The 14,428-nt window shown below is 43.9% G+C and overlaps 1 protein-coding gene across 2 annotated transcripts in view; it reads left to right on the top strand.

Annotated features, from left to right (window-relative positions):
• Nucleotides 1-6,419: 6,419 nt before the first annotated feature.
• The window catches only part of GSPT1 (G1 to S phase transition 1), a 560,974-nt gene continuing 552,965 nt past the window's right edge, over nucleotides 6,420-14,428 (top strand). Inside the window, exon 1 of one of the 2 annotated variants that reach the window (XM_069210181.1) lies at nucleotides 6,420-6,816. In XM_069210181.1, the coding sequence (XP_069066282.1) occupies nucleotides 6,615-6,816 (202 nt within the window). In that variant the 5' untranslated portion in view covers nucleotides 6,420-6,614. The remainder of the gene's footprint in view (nucleotides 6,817-14,428) is intronic. The other variant, XM_069210182.1, reaches the window with a different exon arrangement.

Below are 14,428 nucleotides of genomic sequence, written 5' to 3' on the forward strand. Positions count from 1 at the left end.
TGTTCCTTTACATTACGGTTTCACAGGTGTGCTTACCAACGTGTGTCATCTGCATGCATCCTTCAAGGACTTGTGATGTATGACATAGGTATGTTGCCTTTACAACTAGAAATGCATTTTGACACTGTCATTGATGATACATTTTACCAAATCATAGACTGACTCAACATTGTTTTGTGGTTCAAGGGTGTTTATTTAAGTGCTCAAAAATGGAGGGGGGTTGTAAAATGGTGATGGGTGATGGTGGAGGAATGTCCATGGCAGAGTCCAGTCTATTAGTCTCACAGGTGCACTGCCCATATGGGCATAGGAAGTGGAGCTGGGGCAGTTTAAGTATGGACAGGGTAACAAAGTGGGACAGTGGGGTGACAATCAGGGTGGTGTCATTTCCTGGCGGGGGTCTTGCCATCTTGCTCTGTCCTGTTCCTGGATCTCAGGGACCGCTTGGGTGTTGGTTGTCCGTGGGGAGCTGGTCCTGTGGCGGGGCGTCCTGTCCACTAGCGCCGGCGGAGGTGGTGGGCAGTTCATCGTCCATGCTAGTGTCAGGGGCCCCTTGGAGTGCCACGGTGTCCCTCATGGTCTGCTGTATGTCCTTCAGCACCCCTACGATGGAGCCCAAGGCAGAGCTGATGGTCCGGAGCTCCTCCCAGACCCCAAATACTGGTCCTCCTGCATGCGCTGGGTCTCCTGAAACTTGACGAGGACCGTGGCCATCGTTTCCTGGGAGTGGTGGTATGCTCCCATGATGGAGGAGAGGGCCTCGTGGAGAGTGGGTTCCCTTGGCCTGTCCGCCCCCTGTCGCACAGCAGCCCTCCCAGTTCCCCTGTGTTCCTGTGCCTCCGTCCCCTGGACCGTGTGCCCACTAACACTGTCCCCAGGTCCCTGTTGTTGTTGGGGTGGTAGGTTATCCTGGGTTCCCTGTAGTGGTGGACACACAGCTGATTGACCTGTCCTGGGTACGGAGGTTTGGGCCCGCTGGGTGGGTGCTGTGCTGGTGTTGCCAGAGGGTGGAAGATCAGTGTTGGGCTGTGCCTGTGCAAGGGGAACCGACTGTCCTGAGGCCCACGATGGTCCAGGCTGGTCATCAGGATCCAGTAGGGCAGAGCTGCTTTCGTCACTGTGGGCCTCTTCTGTGGGTGGAGTGGAGTTGTCTGGACCCTCCGGTGTGGTGACGGTCCTTCGTGATCCTGCAGGGGCTTAAGAGCATGATTATTGCATGTGTGTGTGTCATGGTGTGCAATGGGTGGGTGTGCATGTACCCCAGTGCAAGCACTCCTGTGTGGGGGCTTGTGTGATGATGGTTAGGGGTTGTTCTGGGTATGTGCAGTGAGCATGCTTTTGTGATGGGTGTCCATGCTTAGTTGTGTCATGCAGGGCTTGTTGTTGGGATGTGTGGTTTGTGTTCTTAGTACATTAGTGAGGAGTTTGGGTGATAGGGGAGGGTGTGAGGGTGGGGGTGTGTGATAGCATGCAGATAGGGTGGGGGATCTGATAGTTAAGATTTGACTTCCCAGTGTCCATTCCTCCACCGACTCCTCCGAGGCCCTCAGGATGCATGATTGTCAAGACTTGCTCCTCCCATGTTGTTAGTTGTGGGGGAGGAGGTGGGGGTCCGCCGCCAGTCTGCTGAACAGCGATGTTGTGCCTGGAGACTGCTGAACGCACCTTCCCCCGTAGGTCGTTCCACCTCTTCCTGATGTCCTCCCGATTTCTTGGATGCTGTCCCACAGCGTTGACCCTGTCGACTATTCTGCGCCATAGCTCCATCTTCCTGGCTATGGATGTGTGCTGCACCTGTGAGCCAAATAGCTGTGGCTCTACCCGTAGGATTTCCTCCACCATGACCCGGAGCTCCTCCTCGGAAAAGCGGGGGTGTCTTTGGCGTGACATGGGGTGGTGTGTGTGATGTGTGGGGCGGTGTGAGTGTTGATGTGTGTGGTGATGTGTAGTGGTGTGTGGTGTTTTGTGTGTCGATGTTGTGTGGGTGATGGTGTTGTGTGCCTCTGTGTGGTGGGATTGTCTATTCTGTGCTATATCTCTGTCGCCTTTGTGACTAATTTTTGGTCGTAGAGGTTTGTGGGTGATGTGGGTGTGTGTTTTATATTGTGTTGGGTGTGTGGGAGTGGTGTTTGTATGTGTAGCAGGTGTGTGTATTTGGAATTGTCCAATGTGGCGGTGTTTTGGAGATGTGTGTGTATTTTGAGCGCGGCGGTGTGTACCGCCAATGGAATACCGCGGCTGAAAGACCGCCGCGTGGATTCGTGGGTCGTAATAGCATGGGCGTGTTTTCTGTTGGCGTGGAGGTGGAGGTTTGTTTTCGCCAGTTTAACACTGACCTTTGGTGTGGCGGACTTGTGAGGGTGACTGAATTTCAGGGGATTCCGAGATGTGGGTCATAATAGCTGTGGTGGAATTCCGCTGCGGTGTATTGGCGGTCTTCTGCACGGCGGTAAGCGGCTTTTACCGCCAATGTTGTAATGACCCCCTATGTGTTTTGGGCACCTCTTTGACTTCTACTCTTGACCGGCCTTGAGCTGCTGGTATGGTAACTTCGGGGTTGCAATGGTGAGCTGCTTATGTCCAAGAACTGAGACTTGTAAGTGCTTTGCTTACCTGACAAACTAACCATTACTTACCTCCCACAGGAACTGTTGATTTTTGCACTGTGTCCACTTTTAAAATAGCTTATTGCCATTTTAACAAAAACTGTATATGTTATTGCTCTAATTCAAAGTTTCTATCTTACCTGTGTGGATTATCTTGCATTTTATGTATTTACTTCAAATATTGCACTTGTGGTTCTAAAATAAATGAAGAAAATATATTTTTCTATCTAAAAACTATTGGCCTGGAGTTACGTCTTTGAGTGTGTGTTCCTCATTTATTGCCTGTGTGTGTAAAATAAATGCTTAACACTACCCTCTGATAAGCCTATTGCTCGACCACACTACCACAAAATACAGCATTGGAGTTATCTAATTTTGCCACTATCTTAGCTCTAAGGGGAACCCTTGGACTATGTGCACACCATCTCTTACTTTGAGATAGTGTATACAGAGCCAACTTCCTACACTGACGAAATTATTTGGTAGGGAACCTGGTATGAGTAAGTGAGACCATTTCTCAAGTACTGCATCTTGGGATGCTGCAGGGTTCAATAATGAAAAGGGCCTGTGAAAGTCTCTAGTATGGAGAAACCAGAAGACCCATGAGTCTGAAGAGCCAGCAAAGCATGAGTTTGTCTTTGTTTAGGACATCATGAATCTCCTTTTGTGATAGTACAGATCTTATGAATGGGGAGAACTGGGGTGGCAGAGAAAAAGTTGATGGTGAACTACAGGAAGGCCATTTGTCTTGATGGGTTCAGATCCCACTTGGGTAATTGATCACTATATTGCTTTCACTTAAACTAAGAGGACACAATGCATAAAGAATTCAGCACTCTTAATCTAAATATTGAATTTATTAAGGCACTTCCCAAATATCAAATAAAAGTCATACAAATATATTAGACTTAGCAAGTAACTCAAATGCAGGAGAACATGTATACATACAAAGATAAATGCATATTTCAGGTGGTCAAGACTGAAAATAAAAATGTGCAATGCATTAACAGAGCGTGTACATGTGAGCTAAAGAATCAAGATTTGAAATACCTCACCGATTGAGTTGAATTCATCATCCTCACCAGCGCGACTGAGGGAGCCCTCAAATCAGCCAGGAAGGAGACCTGATCGGGATCACAAATCAGACTCTGGGCAGCATGTCCACTCCACAGGGAGCTCCTACAAGCGCCAAGTCTCCCTGTCTTTTATACCTTAAAGCATCTCAAGAAGAATGTTCTAGAAACCCCCTCTCCTCTGTTATGAACCGAAACGCTGGCCATACTTCATCTGCATCGAAAACACCCATTGTAGCTGGCCAGGCTCCCAACATTTGTTCTGAGACAGACTTGTACATTCCTCTGGTAAAAACAGTCTCAGCCTTGTGAACTCCAATAAAGTCCAATAAAGTCCTCAACCCACATAATATGTTCTAGCACTGTCTGACTCTTTACTGGGGTGCAGCCCCTGCCTCTACCAACCCTGGGACAAAGGTAGAGTTGGAAAATGTTCTTCAGCGCAGATTGGACTTTGTCCAAGGGAGTGAAAGTGTTTTTAAAAAGTGCTACTTCCTCGATAAAAGCATTGCAAACCAAAGGGCCTTCAGCCAAACAGCCTGCCTCATTAGCTGTCTATTATCAGGAAGATGAAGCGGCACTGTTCCAAATACAGGGTATAGATGGCATTGCCTATGAGGCAAATGGCTGATTGGGCCCAACCTCCCAATACATCTGGATCATTCATGTTACCTTGCTCCTTGGGTGCAAAAGCCAAACAAAAGATTTTGAAAGAGGGCCCGCTAAATCCACCAGCATAGCCAGGCAAGCTTTCCAGGATCTATTGATGTCCTTTTTGGGTCTTTCACAAATTTTCTAAGAAGGTGGACAATTTGGGGTCGATGTCTGGAGTCATGGCTACTTTTCCTGTAAAGGAGAGTCCAGGGCACTTTGCCTGTAGCAGAATATGAAATTATTTTGGCAAAGGGGTTACACAATCCACTTTAGACATATGCCAAGGTCTTTGGGGACAGGGCCCACCCCAAAAAGTGTGGGTGACCAATATCTTCAGGGTAGAAAGTACCTGGCTATATATAAATGGTTGAACTTGGAATCCTCACCTGCATCAGGGTGGTCATGATTAATTTTCAGTGGCGGCTGCTGTGAAATAAAATTGGGGGTCAGCTTGTGAGCAGCGCAAGGGGCAGCGTGGGGGAGAATAAGAAGGGAAAAATGGAACAGCACTTACCTGGCGGCCGCCGCTTCGGTGCTCTTTTGTTCCTCTTGACTCCCGACACTCCATGCACAGATTCCCTACACCAACCTGGACGCTGCTCTCATGCTGGTAATGCCCAGCATGGTGGAAGCTCTGAGATTTCTCTGAGCGGTCTGGTTTGATGCCCTGTCAGGCCCTGGGAGCCTTTGTTTGTTCTCCACCAGGCTGTGCAGCACAACTCCGGTAGAGGGATCTAATTGTGCATGTTGGTTTGGCCGTCCTAAGACAGCTGAGTAAACCGGCATACGCACTTGCAGCAGTGCCCACCACTCCTCCTCCCTCCTGCTGCTGTCCATTAGAGTGGTCAGCCTGCCCCACTCTAGACACGGCTCAGCGAGGAAAATAAAATGATATAAAGCTGTTTTATTATTTTATTTTCCATATTTTCACTGCTGAGAGAGCAGTAGGGTGACGCTTTTCTGCCTAAACAGAAGTGCCCCAGCTGCGCATTTTGGGAACTGGAAGCCAATAACTTATGTCCTCACCCTCTGAGGCACGGGAGTCTGCATTAGCTTCACTGATATTCAGGAGACGGACTATAATCACTGTTGCATCCTCCTCGTCTACCCGTCCAAGTCATTGTCTAGGTCAGTGATTCCCAACCTTTTGACATCTGTGGATCCCCACTTTATCTTTACTGGAACCCGGGGACCCCCACTGAATCATTATTGGAATCTGGGGACCCCTTACTCAGTAATTACTGAAAGCTGGGGACCTAATCTGGTAATATTATTTAATTTTCTAAGCAGTCGCAGACCCCCTGAGGAAGCTTCGCGGACCCCCAGGGGTCCCAGGACCACAGGTTGGGAACCACTGGTCTAGGTCATTAGCCAAGATATCAAAGTAGGCCTTCTTTAGGTTTTCTGAGGGGTCAAATTTTTACAACTGTTGTCAAAAGACAAAAAATATACACAGTGTCGAAAGGTCTCTTAATTTTTAGGGCACCATATGATTTCAGCCACCTCAGTACCACAAGAATTTCCGAACAAACACCAGAGAAGTTAATTTAAAAAATATGATGATGGTAATATTTGTCAAAAACTTTTGTTTTTAAAATTGAAAGTTTATCGTTCTCACACGCATAGCAAGATAGTTGACGGTGGTACTTCAACCGCCCACAAGCACCTACCAGTCAAAAATCCATATTAACAAGTATAAATTATAAATATTTTTCACTGTCAACAAAGTTGCTTTATCGGAAATTAAAGAGATAATCCATTGTGGCTTTATTTGAGGGCACGTTCAGATGACGTTTCCTTAAAATGTCTCTCACTGTTCTGCGTAGTTGGAAATGGTAGTCCTTTCAGGTCAATCTTGCATTCCCTTGTGTCTGGACAGCGACTAAAACCTCATAAACTACCTTTCCCATGAACCCCCGAAAGTTGACTGCAGCCTGAAACATGCGCGTACAGAAACATAGTTTTTAGGGATTTGTAGTTTCAAGTGTCACTAACGTCAGTCTGGAAACACAAACCCCGGAAGTAGAGAAAACTACTTGACTGTGACATGACGTATTTAGCCGGCAGAACTGCGCAAGACGGCGTCGCTTACGTCGCGGCAACACACGAGGACGAGTCGTTGGAGTGAAGTGCTGACTGAGTCGGGTCTGGAGTGGTTGTTCACGGGTGCCACCTTAGGGCCCAGTCTTTGTGCTGCCGGTGCCGCCAACTCTCCGTTGCTGCTCAAACCCCACCCTCTTACAACTTACCACTTAAAAGCCAGTCCTGCACATACCCGGAAATGGACCTCAACGACACGGCGCCAGACTCTTGGGAGCAGGAGGACAACGACGCTCAGACCGAGGCCCAGCTCAGTAACTCCCTCCTCAAGCTTAATGTCAACGCACGGCCCTTCGTGCCCAACGTGCATGCTGCCGAATTCGTTCCCTGTTTCTGCCCCGGCGAGCAAGAGGTGGAGGCGGCAGCAGCGGCGGCTCCACAGGGTAAAACCGGGCGTGGAAGTAATTGGTTCAGTGGCTATTGAGGGGAGGTAGGGGGGATCTAGAGAGGTTTACAAGAAGGAGCCTCCTAGAACACGGGAGAAAGGATGTGCGGGGAAGGGCTTCGTGGTGGCCAAGTGGGGACACGTACACGTGGCCATTAAGGGCATCACAGCTGGGCTTTTTTGAAAAAGATCAAAAGTAAGGGTGCAAATGAGGCAGTGGAAAGATTCGTACTGGTACCATCATGACCATTTGGCGAATTATTTTAAGGCTGTTATGACTACGAATAATCTATTTTCCAAGACACTTACCCACGCACATCTTCTGGTTACTCCCCTGCTGTAGAAACTGCAAACGATCTCGGTGTGCGTTTCCCTACTTAAGAGACACTTTTTTTTGTCCCGAGTTTTGACTTCAGTGCTTTAAACTCCTCCTTCAGCCCCCTGCAAGTCGCCCCTTTTAAGTTCCACTGTCACCTCTTTCGAGGTCCCTCCCTTGCCTTCCATATTTAAAGCTATCCTGTCATCCACAGGATCCAATAATTTTTTTCTATTTGTCTGCTCCGTATCCGCCCATGAAGATCCTACTTACTTTAGTCACAGTACTGCAGACGACGCTGGTATGAGCAAATCAGTTCTAGTTTTCCACTAGTTGAAGTGATGGCAAAAAGTCAATCTGCATATCTGCGACTACCTATAGGTTTTGTGTTTCTAAGAGCATACTGATACTCATCCTTTTTCCTAATCGCTATTTTCACATAATGCTCATAAAGCCTATTCTGTTCCCATTTTCCATACACCCTGGCTCAATTGCAACACCCAACTTCTTCAATATCTATGCACTCAACATAGTTTTTAAGGCACTCGCCTTGTTTTCATAGCTCCCACTCGTAGACGTTCTGAGAATTCCCGCCCCTCCCCACGATCGCCCCACAGAACTCACTATAAGCATTTCTCCTGTTTGCATCTCTCGGGGGAGTGTTCCTTGAGTACTTCGCGTTTGACTGTGTATTAATAGCTGCATTTAGTTTAGGAAGGCTTGGATTTAAACGACAGTTATCTATTTGGCTGGATCAACCTTTTCTAGCTATTGCTTTATTGAATAACATGGTATAACGTCTAGTTTCGTCTATATTTGAAAACTGCCTATGGTTATTTTATTTCTCAAGTGGTAGTTTGTGTTGGGAGCCACAGAGCGGTCCTTTTGATGGAAGTTGAGAACTCTTTTAGAGAAGAGTGACTGATGGCTTCGAAGTTCTTATTTTTATTTTCTCAAATGCAGTTCTTTTGAGAGCTGGTTAAGTGTGATATGTTTCGTTCTTTCCGAAATCTGAAGCTGAGCGTGGCTGCTTGATTTTTTTTGTATTTTTTATTTTTTTTTGTAGCCGTGAGCTTTATCTGTTTCTTGTGAGCCCCGACAAAGGCAATTTTACAGTAGTCAATCCATGAATAAGACCAGTCCATTCATAAGTTCAAAGGGAACTTAGAGCATTGGAACGATCCTTCACAGTATCACGATGTATGTTTTTTTTTTTTGTTTTTTTAATTGCTCCAGTGATTTCGTGGTGAAAAGCAAGATATACGTAGAACCGTACCAAGTTTTTTTTCATCATGTTTGGTGTGACTGTACTTCTTTAGCCAGAAGAGAAGCAGGTGAAAATAGTCTGATGTCACAATATCACGTTTTTTGTATTCACACCATTCAGACATTGGTAACTGTTCTTTATCCAGTGTCAAACTTGTTTTAGGCCAGTATTGTTCTGTACTTCCAGAGCATCTATTATATATAAGTATGTGTGTGTATATACATGTATGTGTATATTATTCATGCTTAACATGTCCGTAGGTCATTCCATAGTTCCTAAATAAGTTGTTTATATTAGATGCTTATGAATCCCTGTTTTCATTCTATCACAATGACCAAATGTTACCTTATTATTTATCTGCAAGCATTTTGCTATTGAAATATTGAGGAAATATACAATAATGTTAGAAAAGTACACAAATTAACTTCAAATGTTGCAAATTTTGAAAGTCTGTGTTTATATAATACAACTTTAAATCTAAAAATATTATATTCATTATATTTCTTACACATATATTCCCTTATATGTATTTACATCTCTATTTATTATTTTAGTCCTAGCGTACAAATAGGTGAAAATACTCTCTTGTAAGCATTACGCTGCCTCCCCATCATCCTATACCTCTATCGATCTAACCTCCAACCCCACTCTCTGATTAATCCCAAACCCATTTTACTACTTTAATCTCCAAAATAACCATACCTAAGCTCTTCCCTCCTTTACTGCTATGATCTCCCAAACAACCCTACCAAATCCTCCCTCATTTCTCTTTGACTCATCCAAAACCCCTCTTACTACTATGCTCTCCCTAACCCCTTCCTACAGACTTTCCTCCTCCATCTCTTTTACTCATCCCAACCCTCATCTTATTACTGTAAACTCCCAGTTAACACTTCTGGGTTCTTCCCTCCTCTATCCCGCCATTACTCTATTCAATCCAACTAACAAACTCGTATATCCGCTGCTAAAATTCACTGATACCAATACTATACTCATACTAATCTACCACTAATCCTTTTGGGGTCTGGAGCAGTGTGCTACGCTCCGAAAAGCACTTTGATGCCTCGTCAGGGGTAGTAAGAGCTATACAACTACAATTTGCATTGTTTGAATTTTGTAGTTGCTACATGCTCCTTCCTCCCTGATTTTACTTGTAAAAAGGAGTTTCGAGATTTATTAGACCTTATAGGTACGCCACAGCATGATCTAATGCCTCCAGGACTTCTTAGTGACAAAACAAGTTATTGACAATTTACTGTCTATCTATGCACAATGAGAGCAACATTCTTTATTGAAGCATCCAAACAAGTTTAAGTTCGAGATATTTATTTTAATGTACACAAAGCTTTAATTGAATGATTTTCATAGTGGTGAAAATTTGAAAACTGTTTTTGAGTTAGTGAGTCAATCAAACCACTAGAAAGAAGGAAGGCTTCAGTATACAGACAGACCACCCATAACTAACATTGTAATTACGAACAAAATCAGATTCTCAACAGTATTGGTCAAGGTAACGGGAGCTTTTCAATGCATCCGGTTTAGAGGCTTCGGGAATTTTAGTGAAATACACCAATTAATTTCTATTGTATTGGCATTTGCCTTGCGTTAGACATTCCTTAAATAGGAATTCTTATTGGGGTTAGTGGGGTCAGCTCCAAACCTTTGCAATTAGTGGAGAACCAAGCATTTTCATTCCACGTATAAAAACAAGCATTATAGAATATTTGTCTAACTTTAGCCCTGTTATTAACTCCACCACAATAACTGAACCGTGCCATGGCCCTGACCCAGTGCACCTTATACCAAACTTCTGTTATTAGAATTTGTTTTCTGCTTGGCCTGTAAGTTGTGTAGCCTTTAGAGTAAAGGATGTCCCGGGGTGTTATCCTTTGTTTTCCATTGACGACGTGGCTTTAAGTCGGATTGTGTGGCTATTTTCCAGACAGCAGGTCCTTGCTATTTATTTTGGTATTGGACAGGGCTTTATCTGTTAATTGTGCATTTTTTTTTGTTGGTGACCTGCTAGTTAAGTGTTGTGTTGCTGGTTATGTGGCATGTTTGTACTGAATTGGGCACTTTTAAGGGTTTCTATTGGTGAGTTTGCTTGAGATTATTTCTTCTCTAGTTCAGTAGTTCCCAACCTGTGGTCCGCAAAGCCTCCTCAATCTGGCCCATGACTGATTAGAAAATTAAATAATAGTGTATATAAATAAAGTGGCTAAATGTACAGTTTGCAATTTAAAAGCAAACTGTAAATGTCAAAGAATTTGAGATTGAAGGCTAAACTTTAAATTAGTATCCTCAGATTGACTAATGGGAGCAGTGCAGGAGCATCAACCAGAATAAAGTGTGGACGACGTGTGGCTTCAATTGAATTTAGAAAAGATCCAATGTTCCTACTCAAATTTAATTTTTTTCTTAGTTTATATTTGTTTGCAAATATGTATTGTATGTGTTTGGTATGTTTGATTCTGTAACCAGTTGTATTACATTTGAGTATGACAAAACATTTGATCAGGCAGTACCTCTTTGAAGGGATGGTAAAATATAATTCTTTCAACCCATAATACAACATGGACAGCCACCTTAAGGTCAATCAGCTATACAGGGAGTGCAGAATTATTAGGCAAGTTGTATTTTTGAGGATTAATTTTATTATTGAACAACAACCATGTTCTCAATGAACCCAAAAAACTCATTAATATCAAAGCTGAATATTTTTGGAAGTAGTTTTTAGTTTGTTTTTAGTTTTAGCTATGTTAGGGGGATATCTGTGTGTGCAGGTGACTATTACTGTGCATAATTATTAGGCAACTTAACAAAAAAAAATATATACCCATTTCAATTATTTATTATTACCAGTGAAACCAATATAACATCTCAACATTCACAAATATACATTTCTGACATTCAAAAACAAAACAAAAACAAATCAGTGACCAATATAGCCACCTTTCTTTGCAAGGACACTCAAAAGCCTGCCATCCATGGATTCTGTCAGTGTTTTTATCTGTTCACCATCAACATTGCGTGCAGCAGCAACCACAGCCTCCCAGACACTGTTCAGAGAGGTGTACTGTTTTCCCTCCTTGTAAATCTCACGTTTGATGATGGACCACAGGTTCTCAATGGGGTTCAGATCAGGTGAACAAGGAGGCCATGTCATTAGATTTCCTTCTTTTATACCCTTTCTTGCCAGCCACGCTGTGGAGTACTTGGACGCGTGTGATGGAGCATTGTCCTGCATGAAAATCACGTTTTTCTTGAAGGATGCAGACTTCTTCCTGTACCACTGCTTGAAGAAGGTGTCTTCCAGGAACTGGCAGTAGGACTGGGAGTTGAGCTTGACTCCATCCTCAACCCGAAAAGGCCCCACAAGCTCATCTTTGATGATACCAGCCCAAACCAGTACTCCACCTCCACCTTGCTGGCGTCTGAGTCGGACTGGAGCTCTCTGCCCTTTACCAATCCAGCCACGGGCCCATCCATCTGGCCCATCAAGACTCACTCTCATTTCATCAGTCCATAAAACCTTAGAAAAATCAGTCTTGAGATATTTATTGGCCCAGTCTTGACGTTTCAGCTTGTGTGTCTTGTTCAGTGGTGGTCGTCTTTCAGCCTTTCTTACCTTGGCCATGTCTCTGAGTATTGCACACCTTGTGCTTTTGGGCACTCCAGTGATGTTGCAGCTCTGAAATATGGCCAAACTGGTGGCAAGTGGCATCGTGGCAGCTGCACGCTTGACTTTTCTCAGTTCATGGGCAGTTATTTTGCGCCTTGGTTTTTCCACACGCTTCTTGCGACCCTGTTGACTATTTTGAATGAAACGCTTGATTGTTCGATGATCACGCTTCAGAAGCTTTGCAATTTTAAGAGTGCTTCATCCCTCTGCAAGATATCTCACTATTTTTGACTTTTCTGAGCCTGTCAAGTCCTTCTTTTGACCCATTTTGCCAAAGGAAAGGAAGTTGCCTAATAATTATGCACACCTGATATAGGGTGTTGATGTCATTAGACCACACCCCTTCTCATTACAGAGATGCACATCACCTAATATGCTTAATTGGTAGTAGGCTTTCGAGCCTATACAGCTTGGAGTAAGACAACATGCATAAAGAGGATGATGTGGTCAAAATACTCATTTGCCTAATAATTCTGCACTCCCTGTAGGTATAGATTTCACATGTATGGGGGGAAGTGGTAGAAAGAAAAAGGGAATAGCACCGAAATGTATAACATTTGGTCCGAATTCTTAAAGCTAGATCATCTGGGAGTAAGCTAATTGTGTCCGGTGAGAACACAAGGGCTCACTTTGAGTAAAATGTGCAAAGATGCTCCTAGGAGCACTATTTCATTTAGTTCTTTGTCAAACAACTATGCTGTGTTGTATAGGCTACTAGTTTAGTCTTCTTAATAGGTAGTATTGGGGAAAGTACATACTGTTTCATGCTCTACATCACTGGGAATTGTTGGGCGTCTCAATGCTTCACTGACCTGTAGGGATAGCGTCTGAGCTTCAGTGTGTTTGTTGGTTTCAACGGTGGAAAGTACCTCGACCTATTGGTGAGATCCGAGGTGTCTACATAGGCTCCTATCTTCCTGTCTGTTGAGAGCACAACTTTTACTTGTTGCCCAGCTCTTTGCTTATCTGTGCCAGTAGCTTGTTGACTGGGCTGCTGTGGAACACCACTGTATCTTATAAGGAGTGACCCATGTGCCTGTGCGAACCAGGGTGAATATCTATGTTAAAGAAACAGCGGTTCTCGCCGGGCTCGTTTGTAAAATCCAGAATTGCTGTCAGTGTTTTTTCACTTCAAAGAAATTATACCTCACCTACGCTTAACAATAAGCATTAAAGTGTGCCTATTTCAGAACAACAAGTTCTAGATCAATATATATTTCCAAAGACAAAATGAGCAGTGTGTCCCAAGGGAAGTCTGCCTGGCATTTAGCTGTGTACATAGTCATCGAGCTGCACTTCTTCTCATTGGCATTACTTATTTCACTGCAGTAGAATCCTCTTCGCTACAGCACTTGATTCACCCAGGGTTGAGGTATCCTCTGTCAGATCTGAGTATGGTTAAATAATTTCCACATCATAAGCACATTCAACATAGCATGCAGTACACTCTGCCGATCTGAGGCTTGTGTGGAAGCAGCTTGTACAACTCACAGGTTCCCTAACAGTGACTATAACATGAGCACCACTGTATGCTGCACTCTGCTTTAGATTACATGCGAGGTTCCGACATTGATCTACTAGTGAGAAACCAGCCCCATTGAAGGATACCCACTATCCATTCTGCCCTAATGAGAGAACATGACTTCACTTTACAGGTTGAAACACCAACTAAATACAACAAACTTATCTAAATTGGATTCACATGTGGGCACATTATCCCTTGTGTATGCACTATGAGAATATCTATCAGTTGTATGTAAAACATACAGCTCTGAGCTAAAAGCAAGTACAATCGCATAAATGGTTCAACCACATGTGATTGTTTACTTCCATTTTTATGTAAATTTGAGGACCCTGTCTGGCTTCTTGGATTATTGGGGTTATCAAGGGGGTGCTCGTGCCTAACATAGGTGATGGGCCCTCAGCATGTAATGGCCGTGTGTGTGTGGTTGTGTTTTTTTTTTTTTTTTTTTTTTTTTTTTTTTTTTCTTTCTCCTTTTCCCTTTACCCTTCAGCTGGCCAATGCCCTTAGTCATACGGTGGTAGGGGGGAGTAGGGTGTGTTAACCTGTACTGAATGCTGTGTGGTTGGGAGGAATATCTTTCCCGATTAAAAACACTGCTCCTTGAAGGCAGTCCCTTTCAAGTCCGTCTTCCTTGGTGAGATAATTCTGGTTTGATGGTGTTTTTTACCGTTGTGGGGAGTTTACACAACACTAGGAGGAATTTTCTAAAGTAGCTTGATTATTAAATCGGAATGAAATAGAATTGCAAAATGTGAAACCAGAAAAGCTAGTATCAATCCTGGCTTCGCCATTTGATTAAATTGTGTGATTCTAGATAATT

The sequence above is a fragment of the Pleurodeles waltl genome, chromosome 10 (genome assembly GCF_031143425.1).
Source record: "Pleurodeles waltl isolate 20211129_DDA chromosome 10, aPleWal1.hap1.20221129, whole genome shotgun sequence".
Lineage (NCBI taxonomy): Eukaryota > Metazoa > Chordata > Amphibia > Caudata > Salamandridae > Pleurodeles > Pleurodeles waltl.